The sequence below is a fragment of the Brassica oleracea genome, chromosome C8 (assembly GCF_000695525.1).
Source record: "Brassica oleracea var. oleracea cultivar TO1000 chromosome C8, BOL, whole genome shotgun sequence".
NCBI classification, from domain to species: domain Eukaryota; kingdom Viridiplantae; phylum Streptophyta; class Magnoliopsida; order Brassicales; family Brassicaceae; genus Brassica; species Brassica oleracea.
The window spans coordinates 27,813,992-27,830,221 of NC_027755.1; the positions used below are offsets into that span (position 1 = coordinate 27,813,992).

The 16,230-nt window shown below is 38.4% G+C and overlaps 3 protein-coding genes across 3 annotated transcripts in view; 2 read left to right on the top strand and 1 right to left on the bottom strand.

The window, feature by feature from the left end:
- Positions 1-1,428: 1,428 nt before the first annotated feature.
- Positions 1,429-4,066, top strand: LOC106310828 (aspartic proteinase-like protein 1). The gene is made up of 10 exons (XM_013748053.1): positions 1,429-1,735; positions 1,821-1,962; positions 2,104-2,339; positions 2,415-2,645; positions 2,721-2,856; positions 2,941-3,014; positions 3,095-3,194; positions 3,295-3,361; positions 3,435-3,506; positions 3,586-4,066. The coding sequence occupies exons 1-10, from the start codon at positions 1,440-1,442 to the stop codon at positions 3,888-3,890; spliced, it is 1,659 nt and encodes a 552-aa protein (XP_013603507.1). The 5' UTR covers positions 1,429-1,439; the 3' UTR covers positions 3,891-4,066.
- Positions 4,067-8,694: 4,628 nt separating this feature from the next.
- LOC106312651 (pentatricopeptide repeat-containing protein At3g51320) overlaps positions 8,695-16,230 on the top strand; it is a 10,317-nt gene continuing 2,781 nt past the window's right edge. Inside the window, exon 1 of the mRNA XM_013750250.1 lies at positions 8,695-9,047. The gene's annotated coding sequence lies outside the window, so the exon portion shown is untranslated. The remainder of the gene's footprint in view (positions 9,048-16,230) is intronic.
- Positions 9,041-10,277, bottom strand: LOC106312652 (putative RING-H2 finger protein ATL69). The gene has a single exon (XM_013750252.1). The coding sequence runs from the start codon at positions 10,045-10,047 to the stop codon at positions 9,781-9,783; it is 267 nt and encodes an 88-aa protein (XP_013605706.1). The 5' UTR covers positions 10,048-10,277; the 3' UTR covers positions 9,041-9,780.

Below are 16,230 nucleotides of genomic sequence, written 5' to 3' on the forward strand. Positions count from 1 at the left end.
CAAACTCCTAAACCAAAGTATTTCATGATTCACTACTTCCACTCATCTATCTTCAAAACAAATCAATTTTATCATATCTTAATTTATATCACTTAAAACTGTTTATAATTACTTGATTTTTATTTTTCACGCATCAAAATATTTTTTTACAAGATTTATAAATTATTTTTAAAATAAACTGGTACCAGACGACTTACAATTCAGTCGTCCAGACGACTTCCAACATCTCAGACGACTCAGACGATTTACTGGGGCTATATTCGTAAAAATGACTTCTGTTTTTTTGTTTGGTCACAAGGGGTTGAGTTGTAATTTTACTAGGCTTTTAGGTTAGTTTTGCATTTGATTTAAGTTTGGGTATATGTTTGAGATTAAAATCAAGTTGTGGGTTAGTTTTGGCAAAAACCCCTGTTTCATTTTAGTGTCCTCGGAGCCTACCTTGCTTAGTAGGGGTTATTGGTTGTTGTATTTTAATGGATTTGAAAATCCAAACTAAATCTAGTGTTACTGGTTCTATGATTTTCAAATCTGTATTAAAATCATGTGTTATTGATTTAGTGATTCATAAATTCTATATCAAATCAAGTGTTATTCAATCGTACGGATTTACTAATATATTTGATTTAATAATGGATTTGAATGGATTTGTTTGGATTTTTTAGTTAAAAATACAAAGATTCAAATCCGAGGAAAAACCTCCGGATTTTCATATTTTACTTGGATTTATAAATACTATATGGATTTCTAAATCAATCAAAATATATAAACCAATAACACCTCTTAGTTTATTGTATAAGTTAAAATTAGTATGCTGATAAAATGTGTAATCATCCACCACAACATCCCTTTTTCTAATTAGGTATATACTAACGATACCCTAATGGCAACGTGAGTGAGATTATCTTGTATAATAAAGGTCAACTACATCCTTTTTGTTAACGTAAAAAAAAAAAAACAGGTCGGCTAAAATGCTGTTTGTCTGTAATGCACTCTATTAATATCTTCTTAACTGCATATAATAGTAAAAAATAGTTAGGTGAAATGTTTTTTTTTTATTGAGAATTTATAACATAATAGCAGGACTTAAGTGAAAAATAAGAAGAGTAAAGGGGCCTTTTCCGCAAAAAAAGAAACCGTTGACTTAAGCGCGCCTAATTTCACAAGTTCGCCACTCTCAGAACACATAGACTCTGCCTTCAGCTTCAAGGGAAGAAGACGAAGCAGAAAGAGGATAATGGCTTACTACAACTTGTATTAAACAAGTATTATTACCTCCGACAACCAAATCAGCTTTTTATCTCTGCTTTTCTGTAACAACTAACAATGCGAAAGAGTCAAGCTTTTTGACTTTTTCAACCCTTAAACGTCCTTACAAATACATGATTCCTCCCGCCATGTTACATTATCAAAAGTAAAAGATCAGGGAGAGTTAAATAAACATGGCTTTAGCACGCCACGTGTTTTTGTTATTGTCTGTGGTAGTGTTATCATGGGGACTTGAGAGATGCGAGGCTACTGGGAAGTTCAGCTTCGAAGTTCACCACATGTTCGCTGACGCTGTCAGACAAAATCTCGGGTTTGACAATCTTGTCCCTGAAGAAGGAAGTTTGGAGTACTTCAAGGTCTTGGCCCAACGTGATCTCTTCAGAGGTCGAGGTCTCGCCTCCAACAACGAAGATTCCCCTCTCACTTCCGCTGAAGGAAACCTCACGGTTTTCGTCAGTTTCTTGGGATCGTAAGCACTAACTTCTCTTCTTCTCTTTAATTGTGTTATCAGTGTATATTGCCTTCTTATGTTTTTTTTTTTTTTGTTGTTGCAGACTGCATTACGCAAATGTATCTGTGGGAACACCGGCTACTTGGTTCCTTGTGGCTTTGGACACAGGCAGCGATTTGTTCTGGTTGCCTTGCAATTGTGGTGTTACTTGCATCAGCGACTTGAAAGATGCTGGCTTTCCGCAGGTTAACCTCTCCCTTTCTACAAGAAGTTACACCTTCTTTTTCGATAACCCGTGGTATCTGGCGGGCCGAGGCTCAACCGACTAATCCCCTGAATCTATACAGATTTATTCAGGCTAATTTGTTTCGTTTTCTTTGAAACAGAGTGTACCACTGAATCTATACAGTCCCAATACATCTTCCACAAGTTCTAGCATCAGATGCAGTGACGATCGTTGCTTTGAATCCAGCCGCTGTTCTTCTCCTTCTTCAAGTGTTTGTCCTTATCAGGTTTCCGAGTCTACCACCACAACCTCGACGGGAACATTGTTACAAGACGTGTTTCATCTCATCACAGAGGATGCGGATTTAAAGCCTGTGGAAGCTAACGTCACGCTTGGGTAAGTAATGATCCTCCTCTGTTAATGACATGTGCAGGCAACCAAGAACTTGAATCCTTTGTGTTTGTGATGCAGTTGCGGTCAGAGACAGACAGGTCTGTTCCAGAACTTTCAAGCCGTGAACGGTGTTCTCGGGCTTGGAGTCAAAGACTATTCTGTTCCTAGCCTTCTCGCTAAAGCCAAACTCGCCGCAAACTCCTTCTCGATATGTTTCGGACGTGTCATTGGCGTTGTTGGAAGAATCAGTTTCGGAGACAAAGGCTACACAGACCAGTCTGAGACTCCATTCATTTCTGTTGAACCAAGGTACAAACTCAGTTCCATATTACCATCTCCCATTCATTGCTTACCCTTTTCTTGAACCCAAAAATGAAAAACTAGTACAGCGTATGGTGTGAACGTGACGGGACTATCAGTGGGGGCCAAACCTGTTGGGTTTAGCATGTTTGCACAGTTCGACACTGGCTCATCATACACACACTTAAGAGAGCCAGCATATAGTGCTTTTACCAAAGCTGTAAGTGCGTTGCGTTGATTAGCCTAACTTGTGTTTGTTACATTCACATGACTTATGTACGTGCATTTCATTTAATTTTTGTAGTTTAACAGCCGTGCCTTGGACATTCGACGACCATCCGATCCTCAGTTTCCGTTTGAGTTCTGTTACAACTTAAGGTCATGATGATAACTAGCTAAGTTTACTTTTGTACGCATGATCTGAAATTCTGATTGGTTTTTTCCTCTTTCACATGCAGTCCAAACGCTACAAACATTACTTTCCCCCCAATAGATATGACTTTTGAAGGAGGGTCAGTGATGAGCATCAAGAATCCTTTTGTCACAATAAAGACCGAGGCATGACATTGGTGTTTTAATAATAGTTTTTTTTTTTTTTTTTGTTTCTTGTCTTGTATTAGCGTATCTATTTACATTGTTTGTGTTTGGTTTTGAACAGGGAGGGGGCAGGATGTACTGCTTGAGTATTGTGAAGATCGAAGATCTTAGCCCTAACATCATTGGACGTGAGTGTCTCAATAACAATAACACAAATTTAAATGTATATGCTTTGATACTGAGAGTATGTGTGGATTGCAGAGAACTTGATGGCTGGATACCGCATTGTATTCGACCGGGAGAGGATGGTTTTGGGTTGGAAGCGGTCTAATTGTAAGTGACTAACAATGAGAAAGTGATTGTACATAGCCTAGGAAGTAAGCGGTTGCTAATGAAGTGTTGATGATGTCAGGTTTTGAGGATGAAAGCTTAACATCTACTCCACCAGCAGAGTTTGGAGATTCTCCACCACCACCACCAGAGTCTGAAGGTCCTTCACCACCAGAGTCTGAAGGTCCTTCACCACCAGAGTTTGAAGCTCCTTCACCACCCACAGAATCAAATCCACTACTTCGTTCTCCTCCTCCTCCTCCTTTGGTTTTTACTACTACAACACCTAGTGACTCCACAGGAAGTCCTGGCTCGAGCGGTGTAGCCAATGTCATCCCTCTTGCATCTCAGCTCCTGCTTCTGCTATCTCTTTTTGCCTTCCTCTGATTCATACAAAAGGCATTCATTGGTTTTGTGTTTGGTTTGACCATTTAATGTTTCAATTTAATAAGAATCTTCGTTTGATGAGCAGAAGCAATCAATATTCATTGGTTTGAGAATTGTAATATTATCTTATCTCCCTGTTACAATGTTGTGTTATACTAATGTTTTGGACATGTCAAGTGCCTGGGGTAAATGCACAAAGGAGGAGATACATTGTCATAACAAGTTTTAGGGTCAGGATTAACAAATCAAGGAAGAGTTAAGGGGAATTTTTTCTTGTAAACTTAAAGAAGACGTGAAGTGGAATGTTGTTGTCTATAATAGTTTTCTACAATAGCAGGAGTTAGGTGAAAATTTGCCCGTTGATTAGAGAATATAATAGTAGAAATTTTGAGTGCAAATTAAGAACAGTAAAGGGGCTATTTCGGCAAAAAGAAAGCGTTGACTTTATTTCAGAAGTCGCCACCCTCTGCGCTGCATGATAAGAGACTCTGACTTTGTCAACCATCCCAATACCAGCCAGCTTATGAGAAGAGGAAGCAGCAAAGTAATGGCTTACTACTCCCGAGTAAACAAGTATTATTATTTCTAAGAACCAACTCAACTTCTCTCTGCTTGCCTGGAATAGTATGCGAACGAGTCAAGCTTTTGACTTTTTTTATGCCAAGTGCCAACGTATCTGTGGTAACACCGGCCACTTGGTTCCTGGGGACTATGGTCCTCTGGACACATGAAACTGAAAGACCTTGGGATTCCATATTTACTACCTTTCTCCTCACTAAAGCAGAAACTTTCTCTTTTCTAACGCCTCTTCTTCTATTGTTTTTCTTAACTAAGATAGATACAAATCTGTTCAAAACACACATCATGATGCATAGTCAACAACATTTTTATCCTCATTAGTTTCAGTCTTTCCCTAAAAAATCAAAGATCAATCAAACCACATGATACCCAAAAAGGGTTAGCTTGTAGACTTAAACATATGGTTTTGTAAGGGAAGGGAAAACGACCATTTCATACCCAACGATATGTTCAATTCATACCTGACTTATATAGCAGTGCCAAAACATACCTGAACTTATATAGCCGTGCAAAAACATACTCGACTTATAATTTTTTGGCGAAATCATACACCAGTCGCCACATCAGCTACCACATCAGCTGCCACATCATCCACTTTTGTTCGCGTGGATGCTACGTCAGCTAATTTCGCTGACGAGGATGTCATGTGTACAAATTATTTTTCGAAAACACTAAATAGTGTTTTTATAAAAATAAATTTATAGAAAATGTAAAATATTATAAATTTTTATTATTTAGTAAAATTAACAAAAATTAATTAATTAATTAAATTTTAATCTTATATAAGAGATAGATCGTATCACAAACCGTCCTTATAAAAGTTATATATGTGTTGTAATGATTCAAATTCAATGATAGTGTTGCAGTCTTGTTACTCTTTATTAATCATGGGTATGTTATCATAATTTTTCTTAAATGTAAACAAAACTATGATTAATCAAGAGTAACACGACTCCAACACTAGTATTTAATTTGAACAATTACAACAAATATATAACTCTTATAAGGACGGTTTGTGATATGATCGAAATATTTACGAACATCTCTCTTATATAAGATTAAAATTTAATTAATTAATTAATTTTTGTTAATTTTAATAAATAATAAAAATTTATAAAATTTTACATTTTCTATAAATTTAGTTTTATAATAACACGAAAGTTTTGTACACATAACATCCTCGTCAACAAAATTAGCTGACGTAGTATCCACGCGAACAAAAGTGGATGATGTGGCAACTGGTGTATGATTTCGCCAAAAATTATAAGTTGGGTATGTTTTGGCAAGACCATATAAGTTCAGGTATGACTTGGCACGGCCATATAAGTCGGGTATGAATTGAACATATCGCGATACGTTGGGTATGAAATGGCCATTTTCCCGGTTTTGTAAAACACAAAACTATAACCTTTACATGATTACTGTTGAGAAATTCTTTAGGATAACAATTTTTAAGTTTTTGTCACATAAATAGTCATCAATGAAGAAAATGACCAAAATAAGTTTTTTTTTTGCTCAACTTCAACTGATTCATTCACCCATAAACTTGGTACAAGACATTTTGACACACAATGTTTCTACCACATATAAAACACTGCATCTTAGCAACACCCTGGAACACTCACTAGGTGAAAACTCACTCGGATCCAGCGCAGCCTAGAGTACAATGCTGTATTTTTTAACCACAATGAGATGAGAGAGCTCCGCGATTCGAAGCAAACCATCTCTTAACCACTTAATTAGACCTCATGATACAGACACGTTTACTAACTTAATGAGACAATCCTAAAAACGAGGTTACAAATTATACCAAGCTGTTGGTCCCTTAAGATCGGCGTGATAAACTTGACCCAACAACATCATCACCTTAGGCGCGTTCCCGGATTAGTTTTGTACCACCAGCTTTCAACGTGCTGATCCTCAGCCATAAAACCGGACAGACCTATCCGGAAAGAAAGATCGAGCCTTGGTAGCCAGCACGAACCAGAACTGTGAATCCAAGTTTCCAGCAGTGTGGGGCTCGGACCACCGATTAAATCGATTTTCGCCGGCGTTGGGATGTCGAACCACCACCACGTACCCCTTAAAGGTAAGCTCCTCCAGTTGACCACTCCTTCGTCGCAGACCTTCGGTACATGTTATCCCCGAAAACCAGAAGACAGCCCACCTTCCACTCGCCGTCAATCCTTGCCTCCAAAAGTCTCACCTCCATGTGCGAAGGTAGATCCATGACGGAGAACTCGTCACACCGAGTCACGCGCCACCACCAGTGAGGAATCGCCATAGATCTGTAAAGGAAAAATCAGATCTTGCTCATCCTCAAGCTCTAAACGCCGACCCACTTCTCTTTTGTCGCCACCACAGCCTTGCCGCTATTCCAGAGGGAGGAGGAATGCGACACCAACGAATCTTGGGAACCGCCGGAAAAATCTCAACTAACCCAGAATCAACGAGCAAGGAGACCAGATGAAAGACAGAAAAGAAGAGAGCAAAGGAAAAAGGAGATGAGGCGAAGGAGGAGCCTCCGGCACCGCCGGACCGCCGGACCGGAGTTAGGGTTTCACGGCTTTGATGTTAGAGATGGACGAGAGCGTTTGTTAGAGAGAGAAAAGTTTAACAAAACTTTATTTTTATTTTAATTCTTTTTGTTTCCTTTATGATTAAAATAAGTTTTATTAAATGGTAAAAATACATTTTTACCTTAGAGTTAACTAATCTAGACTTAGTTTAGAGTTAAGGGGTGGGGTTTTGGAGAAAAGGTTTCAAAATTTAAAAAATAAAAATAAATTTCTAAATAAAAAGGGTTATTTTGATATTTTTTTAATTGAATGCTATTTTTGTGACAAAAATTAAAAAAAAGTAGTATCCAAGAGAATTTGCCTTTGCTCGTTTATCCGGATAGTTTATTGAGAAATTGCACTCTATATCACAAATTGACCTAAGTTCCATACATAGACAGTGTATTTTATATAATAATGTGATTATGCCCTTCTTCGTAACCGGTGCAACCTGCAACAAGAATTATATTTACTAATAAATGGTTAATGTAAAACAATAAATCGTAGTCTTATACTTTTCACACATCACTCTCTCATAAGTTTCTATTTACTAAAATTGGGGAAGATGGATAGTTTCATTGAAGGAGACTGAGATGTCATCGATAGCTTCATTGGCGACGTTGTGTTAAGAAGAAGACCGTTTATGAAAGCTTGATCGGTGACGGAAAAATATGCTCCTCGGATTCTAAGAACGATGGTCGTGTGAAAACGATGGAACGAGACCTCAATTAATGTTTTACGTTTGACCGGTGAATATATGGATGTGTCATGCTTTCCGAATTTATATGGTGATGAAGAATAACAATGGTGGACCAGTAAATGTGTATCATTATGTCTGGAAAAAAATGATGAGGTGAAGAAGATGAAGTTGCAGACTATACTATATTCGACAGAATTATAGTATAGTATGTATTCTTTATTACGGTTATTTATGTAAGGTTACTATACTATTAGATATAGTGTTCTATTCTTTACGTTTCTCTATATTATTTTCTTTATGTATGATTGTTTGTAGTATAAATTTAGTTTCATCCTAATGTGTCACAAATGTTAGGATCATGTCTAGTTCAAAGAAGTTATTTTCATCAACAAATGCTCTGATTTCTTTTTATACTATTTTACATATGATGCTCAACTAATATGATGCTCAACTAATGTAAATAAAACATACATTTAAATACTATTTTATATAAGATCGATACTATATATTATTTATTGAACAAGTAAATGTGATTTTAAATGTAATTTATAGATTGTATTTGTGTTTATAGGATCCTATCTAGGGTTTAGATTTACTAAGTAGGGGTTTGGGTATAAGAGGATTTGGTGGTTCATTATTTACGTATGTTGTGTTACATCTATATTATATTTGCATTATCTATAGAATTATGTTATATTTGAAGTTATATTTGTTTTTCATTCTGTTTGACAGTGTGTTATCTTTTTTTGCAAATGGTAAATAAATTGGTGACGTTGCCTTCGGTTTCTCATGTGATGCTAAACCACCACGTCATCTCTACCAGTAACCGGCAACCTGTATGTTGAAAGGACAAAACCCGACTTTTTTTGCCTAAATGTTAGTGAATTAATTATGTCAAAATCAGTGATATAATCTTCATTTTTTTGTTTAGTATACTGAGCGAATTCTCCCTAGTTTATTCATAAGAAGAAAAAAAAAAAAAAAATCACTGGCGATTTCCTCCTCGGTTGATGCTCGCTTTCTAGATGATCCACCCACTCGATCCTCTGTTTCCCACTTCTTCTTCTTATGGCTGCGGCTGCGGCTGCGAGTAGTCATTATTACCTCTCTCTCTACTCAATTTCCCACGAGGATCTTTCTCTCCTTCCTGGTGATGAATCCTTCCTTTTTCTCCAGATAATAACTGCAATGCTATTAAGAAACTGGCGAGGTCGGGACTCTTGGCCTGCTTCTCGTTCTCCGGTTTTCTCCCATCAAGTTGCCTTCTTTGGAACCGCTGAATGATTTATCCGAACGATCTCATCACTGCCCACTCCGCAGGTACGTGCTTTTTCTGCTCCAGGAATAGGATAAGAGAAACCAATTAGGCAGAGGGTTGCACCAACATGTTACCTTACCGGCAGCACCCGAGTGATGAGGGTTGGGTTCCTGTTAGCTTTATTGCTCGATTTAGGAAAGTGAGTTATTTATTCTCTGTCCGCCTTGGGAGGGGCATTTGTTTATGTTCGACTTATCATCTCTTTTGAAGTCTTGAGGTCTTACTTTATCATGCCTGATCAACTCATTCTTAACTTCTTATCTAGTTCAGTTCAGTTATACTCTTTCTTTCTTTAAGAGGGTTGGATATCCAGACACATAACACTAATACCTGGAAGCAGATGGGGAATCACGAGAGCAAGAAACCAATACCAGCTTCCCTTACTGATATGCGATGTGATGCACATTGCCTTTTCCGGCTGTTTGTGAGAGAAAGCGGCATATTGTCTACATGTATGTACTGTGTGGCAATTGGTTTGATTGCTCCTCCTAAGTAGTAACATCAACAACTCTCTTTTTTTGTTTTCTGAGAATCGCAAAAGAACCGTGTTTGCATAAGCAAGAGAATAACATGGTCGAAGCAGCTTTGTTTGGTATCTTTTTACAGTAAGGGGATCAAACTTTCTTATACGTTCCCCCTTGGAAAGAAAAAAACTAGTACTACAAGAGACTTTATAGCAGCATTACAAGGAGAAAAGGGTGTTTTGTTTGATCCCCAGAAAAAGCAGGAACACAATCAGAAATGAAAAGAAGAGAACCAGAGGAACAGTTCATCGGTGAGGAGGATGGTAGCTGGTGAAAACCGGCAGAGTGGACAGCAAATCTTCCGGCTGACATCGAACCAAGTGTCAACGCAGAGACTATGAAACTCATGGGAACAAGGCAAGGACTTGATCACATCCTCGTCCTCCATTCTCATCAAACACACACTGCAACACTCCTTTTCTCTCCTTCCTCCTTGCACTCTTGGGTACAGCAAAGCCAGCCACCTGTCAAGACCCATCCTCGTTTCGATTTTCTCCACCTTCGTGTGATCAATTTAAAAGAGTGAGAGGTCTTGTGTGTTGTGAGAGAACAAAAACAAGGAGGTTGGTCACTGTTGCGTGATGTGCAATGCCTATGGATTACAATGTACGTTAGAAACACCTTTTCTCTATGTTCACACACCAACACCAAGACCCTTACTTCTCACCTTCTTTGTTTCTCTCCTTTCTCTCTACGTATCCCCTTTTCTTTTCTTTTTTTTTTACTTGTGCATGCAAATCACATTCTAAAATCCAATTAAAACGATCATTTATTAGGTATATATAGAGTAACATGTGTGTGTATAGTATATCTGGATTCTAACAAAAGAGACACATCCAGATAAAGTTTATAAAAAGATGATTTAGCATATCTTAATTTTGTTTTTAAAATTAGATGGTGTGTCTGTAATATGATTTGTAACTCAATCTTAACTAAAGTTAGGTCGTGAGGTGCCTTATCCTAATCACGCCATTTTTTAAGTTCCCTTTTATTTCTTTTCAAACAAAAAAACTTCATAAATGCTCCTGAATACTCCCTCTGTTTCATTACAAGTGTCGTTTTAGGTTTCGGCACACGGATTAAGGAAACAATTAATTTTGTACATTTCCTATAAAAAACACTATTACCCATACACCTAACCATATTTCAACAAATAAAAAAATATATTTTGCATAAAATTAATAAATTTTGCATTGAAAATCGAAAACGACACTTATTTTGTAACGAAAAAACTTCTCTAAAATGACACTTAATATGGAACGGAGGGAGTATTTTATTTTCACTGTGTGTTCGGTTTCTGGTTAGATTTGGATAGGTTTTTCAGTTTTCAGTTTTTGGATATAAAAATATAAGAACTGTCGGTTAAATTTAGTTGTACTGTTCTAGTAACAAAATTATAAACGGTTTATATTCAGTTTGTTTTTATCTAGTTCGGTTTGGTTTGAATATATGGATATTTTAGAATAACTCTAATAAAAAAGTTATTCAAATTTTTAAATAACTAATCAGGCAATTAAAACAGTTTTATATAATTTAAATAAATAGTAATTTGGTTTTTAGATAGTATATTTTATAATTTTAAATATGTACATATATAAATATTTGATTCATAAATAATAATTTGAGATATTTAGTTATTTTAAAATAAATATAATAGATATATACTCCCTCCGTTCCACAAAGATACACTTTTTAGTATTTTCACACATATTAAGAAAACACATTAAACTACCATAATAAATGTATCGTTTTCTGTAATTTTCAGTTTCAATAACTTTTAACCAATAGTAATTCAATAAAGTCAATTAATTTTTTTGAAATTAATAATTTTTTCATAGAAAACACAAAAAATACATCTTTTTGAAACAAATATTTTTTCTAAAAAGTCTATCATTAAGGAACGGATGGAGTAATATTTTGAGTATTTATTTGTTTTTTGTTTGTTTTGTTCTAGTTTAATTAAGGGAATAAGAAAATATAAACCGTGAAAGAACGAACATAAGGTTTATGTACTTTCTCTCCTGGCGACTTTTCCTGCGATAAGGTTTCTGTACTCTCTTCACCGCCGGTGGGCCTCACGCCCGGCCGTCGCCCTTCCCTCTTCTTTCCGGTCATCTCTATTCTTGCTTCCATGATTCCGAAGAAGCTGAATCACCGTTCGGCCTTCTCTGTTTCTTCTAAGATTGTCAAGTTTGTTGGCCCTGCTGCCTCTGCTTCCAAGGCGAAGAAGAAGGCTAAATCTGCCGCTACCATCGCCGGATCTATTCTGTCTGACGGTGTAGCTTCCGGATCTAAGGTTCCGCCTTGTTGTCCTCCTGCTCTTGCTAAGTCTGTCTCGTCTGGCGCTGCTCAGTCAAAGGCTCTGTTTAATCCTACTATCGAAGGTGCTCCAGTTCCGAAGTTTAATTCATCCTCTATTATGGTTGAAGCTTCTCTCGCTGGTTCTTCTGCTCCAGCAAGCTCTTTAATTTCTCTCCCACCTGTCAGTGCTACTACTGGGTCTCCGATCTCTGTTGTTGCTACGATGGGTGTATCTACTGCTCCTCCTCTACTGATTGATGCCCCCTGTAAGGCTTCTCATCTGCAGATTGACCCCACATCTGCTCCTGAAGGTTCACAGGAGGTTCCAGTTCCGCCACCTCCGTCTCGGAGCTACGCTTCAGTGCTCAAGAACTCAGCTGAGCTAATAGCACTTGGTTCCCCTTCCGAGCACGTCTCAGGAGTTCCATTTGTGCTCATTCCCGATGAAAACATTGAAGCCGCAAAAGAAGAGTTTAAAAACTTTATTTATGCTTGCTTCCATGGAGATGTACCTCCTATGGGTAGGATAATTGGTGTTGTGAATGCAGTGTGGGCAAAGTCGGGGCCTAGGATCTATGTTCATAGGCTTGGTAAATGCTCATTTCTTCTCTGAGTTACAAATCCGAGCACTCGTGAAACACTTCTCTCTCGTTCTTGTTGGAACATTACAGGACTGCCTATGTTTGTTGCTCCCTGGTCTCCAGATTTTGCACCAGAAGAAGCTCCACTAACATCAGTTGTCGTTCCGGTTGAGTTAAGGAATGTTCCCTATCTCCTTTTCAACAACCAAAGTCTGAGTCGATTAGCTACGGCGGTAGGGAGGCCGGTCTCTGTAGCTCCTGAGACTCAGCGCAAGGAAAAGTTTCAAGTAGCAAAGCTCTATGTCGAAGTTGACCTCTTGAAGCCTCTCCCTGATACGATTATCTCATGCTTCTCAAATGGTAGAGAGTTTCAGATAGATGTTTCATACCCTTGGCTTCCTATCAAATGCGACCTATGTGTTAAGTATGGTCATAAGAAAGAGGAATGTCGCGTAGTTATCTCTCATGCATCCCACGAGCACAGCTCAGGTCCTGCTTCCCAATCTGACACTCAACGTAAAAGATCAAGGTCTCGCCCTAGCCGATCTCGAGCAGTTAAGCCAATCTCAAGATCTCAAACTTATGTGCCTAAACAAACACCACTTGAGCATGTTGAGGTCACAGAGACTCCACATGACAATACTAACATAGATAATTGTGTCGCCCCTGCTGGTTAGAGCCATAATAGCACCTCTGTTGACACTGATGTTAAGGAAGTCACAGTCGAGGAATCTGTACATGGCCTGGTTGAAGGGGTGGCTACTCCCGATAGCTTGTGTGCTAACTTTCCTCCTTTGGAACTTGAAGAAGGTGAACTGGCTCCTGAAATTCCCCATGATACCTCTACTGCGGTGATTCCTAGCTGTAATGGTCCTCAGGTATTTTCAAGTGAGGTGACTATGAATTTGTCGGACGATGCTGCGTTCAGTACTCCTTCAAAGAATAAGATATTTCACTCGGGCTCTGCGGCGAAATATCAGGGTCTCTTTGGTTCAATTCAGTTTGGAAATTGCTCAAACTCTTTTGATGTTCTGAGTGATGAGAAGGTCGTCGAGGATCCTTTCTTCCTAGTTGGTAATAGGAAGAGTGGCCGTAAGGTCACGAAAAACTAAATCCCACATTAATATGTTTTTTGCGTGGAATGTTAGAGGGCTGAATAGTGCTACACGCCACACTATGACTAAGGACTGGATTAATATCCATAAACCCTTGTTCGGAGCTTTTTTGGAAACTCACATTTTGGAGATTAATAAAGATCGTATAGTACATGCTATTTAGGCCTGAGACTTATTATCCGAGATCCGGATTCAATCCGAGATCCGCTCCGGATCCGCTCCGAAAATAGGATATCCGGGGTGCCCGGATCCGAATCCGGATAGTAAAATCTTGGATCCGTGCAAACCGAATCCGGATCCGGATATCTAAATTTTTAGGTCCGGATCCGTATTTTTAAAATACATTAAATTTTTAAATTTTATTAATATTTATATTTGATATATTAATATTTATACATGAATTAATTTTATTATATTATATTTTAGTTTTTACAATATTATAAACATATATAAATATATTTATAAATATTTAATTTATGTATTATATTAAAAAAATAATATTTTTTATTAAAAAAATTATTTTTAATTATTTTGACGGATCCGGATCCGAATCCGGATATCCGTGGATAATAGAATATCGAGACGGATATCCGAAACCCGGATATCCGGAAACCACGAATCCGGATCCGGATATTAAATCCACGGATCCGACGGATCCGGATACCCTAAATTTCCGTAGATTGAATAAACGAAACTTCAGTGGTATTTCCCAGCGTTTTAAAGACCAAAAATTTATTGTCGATGGGCTTCAGCGGTCTTTGCTCACTCTTCCTGACTCTGCTACAGCGAGGGAGGAGCATATACAGCGCCAGAAACTGAATGTGTTATTAACAGCAGAGGAGAAGTATTACAGACAGAGATCTCGTGTCAGGTGGGCGGATGTGGGGGATCGAAACACTGTCTTCTATCACAGGGTGGTCACTCAACATGTGACTGTGAACCATATCCATTTTTTAAAAGATGAAGATGGAAGGGTTATCTGCACTACAGAAGAGCTTAAATCACATTCAGCTCAGTATTTTCAGAGCATATTAGGAGTTACTGATCTTCCTAATTCTCTGGCTCCCATGGAAGAGCTCCAGGACCTGCTTCCTTTTCGATGCTCAGAACTCCAGCAGGCTTATCTCTCAAGGACTGTTCTGGAGCCGGAAATCAAAGGCACTATCTTCTCCATGCCGACCAACAAGAGTCCCGGGCCGGATGGTTACTCGATTAAGTTTATTAGGGCCTCTTGGGACGTTGTAGGCCCAGACATTATCAATGCGGTTAGTGAATTTTTCAGAAATGGAAGATTGCTCAAAGATTTAAATACTACTGCGATTACTTTGATCCCAAAGAAACCAGAAGCTTGCACTTTGGGAGACTATCGTCCGATTAGTTGCTGCAACATTGTTTATAAGGTTATCTCCAAGATTATTGCCAACCGGCTGAAGCCTATTCTTCGTGTATCTGTCAGTCCGAATCAGGCTGCATTCTTGAAAGGTCGCAGCTTGGGTGAAAATGTTCTTCTCGCTTCAGAGTTAATTCGGGATTACAACAAATCATCATGCCTCAGAAGTAGTATGCTTAAGGTGGATATTCGTAAGGCTTTCGATACTGTTTGTTGGGATTTTGTTATAAAAATTTTAAAGGCTCAAGGCTTCCCTCCTCTATTTGTGTCCTGGATACAAGAATGCATCACTTCTCCTAGGTTCTCTGTGGCTTTAAATGGAGAATTGGCTGGCTTCTTTGAGGGGAAGAAAGGTTTGAGACAGGGAGACTCTATTTCTCCTTATCTCTTCATCATGATCATGGAAGTTCTCTCTAGACTTTTGAATAAGGCTCAGATAGAGAACAAATTCCAACTTCACCCACTTTGTAACTCTCCTAGAATCACTCACCTCCTCTTTGCAGATGACCTCCTGGTCTTTTCTGATGGCTCGAGAGCTTCGGTCTCCGGGATTAAAGCGGTGATGTCTGCTTTCAGGGAATGGTCTGGTCTGGACATGAATGAAGCCAAGTCTGAATTTTTTTATGGAGGCTACAATGATATCCAAGCCTCAGTTATGGCTGATTTATCGGGTTTTAAACGGGGTTTGTTCCCTACAAGATATTTGGGTCTTCCTTTGGATCCAAAGAAGATTACCTTAGCCACTCTCCAGCCTTTCTTGGAGCGAATTACTTCTCAGCTACATTTCTGGACTGTAAAAACCCTCTCTTTCGCAGGCAAGGTGAAGCTTATATATTCGGTTATTTACGGAATGGTCAATTTTTGGAGTTCAGTTTTTGTGCTGCCAAAGAGATTTTACCAGAAAGTGGACTCTATCTGCTCAGCATTTCTGTGGAAGAACTCAACCACCTCTGCCTCGGGTGCTCGTGTGTCTTGGTCTTCTATTTGTACACCAAAAGAGGAAGGAGGGCTTGGGCTGCGGACTCTTGAGGAATTTGATTTGGTCTTTCGGTTGAAGCGGTTATGGATTTTTTTCTCCAATTCGGGATCTCTTTGGGTTGCTTGGTTGAAAACAAACAGATTCGGTGGTAGAAACTTTTGGCTGGTCAGAGATTCCTAGCGATTCTCGGTTACGGTAAGAAGTATGTTGCAGCTTAAGCATCTTTTACCTATTTTTCTCCGTTGTTCTATAGGCAATGGTTTTACTGCCTCTTTCTGGTATGACTTCTGGACAG

Bases quoted from the DNA above. Each gene is read 5' to 3' on its own strand.
- LOC106310828 (XM_013748053.1), top strand. From the start codon at position 1,440: ATGGCTTTAGCACGCCACGTGTTTTTGTTATTGTCTGTGGTAGTGTTA. The intron at 1,963-2,103 runs GTTAACCTCTCC...TCTTTGAAACAG, and splicing joins AAGATGCTGGCTTTCCGCAG to AGTGTACCACTGAATCTATA. The intron at 2,857-2,940 runs GTAAGTGCGTTG...TAATTTTTGTAG, and splicing joins ATAGTGCTTTTACCAAAGCT to TTTAACAGCCGTGCCTTGGA.
- LOC106312652 (XM_013750252.1), bottom strand. From the start codon at position 10,047: ATGGGTCTTGACAGGTGGCTGGCTTTGCTGTACCCAAGAGTGCAAGGA.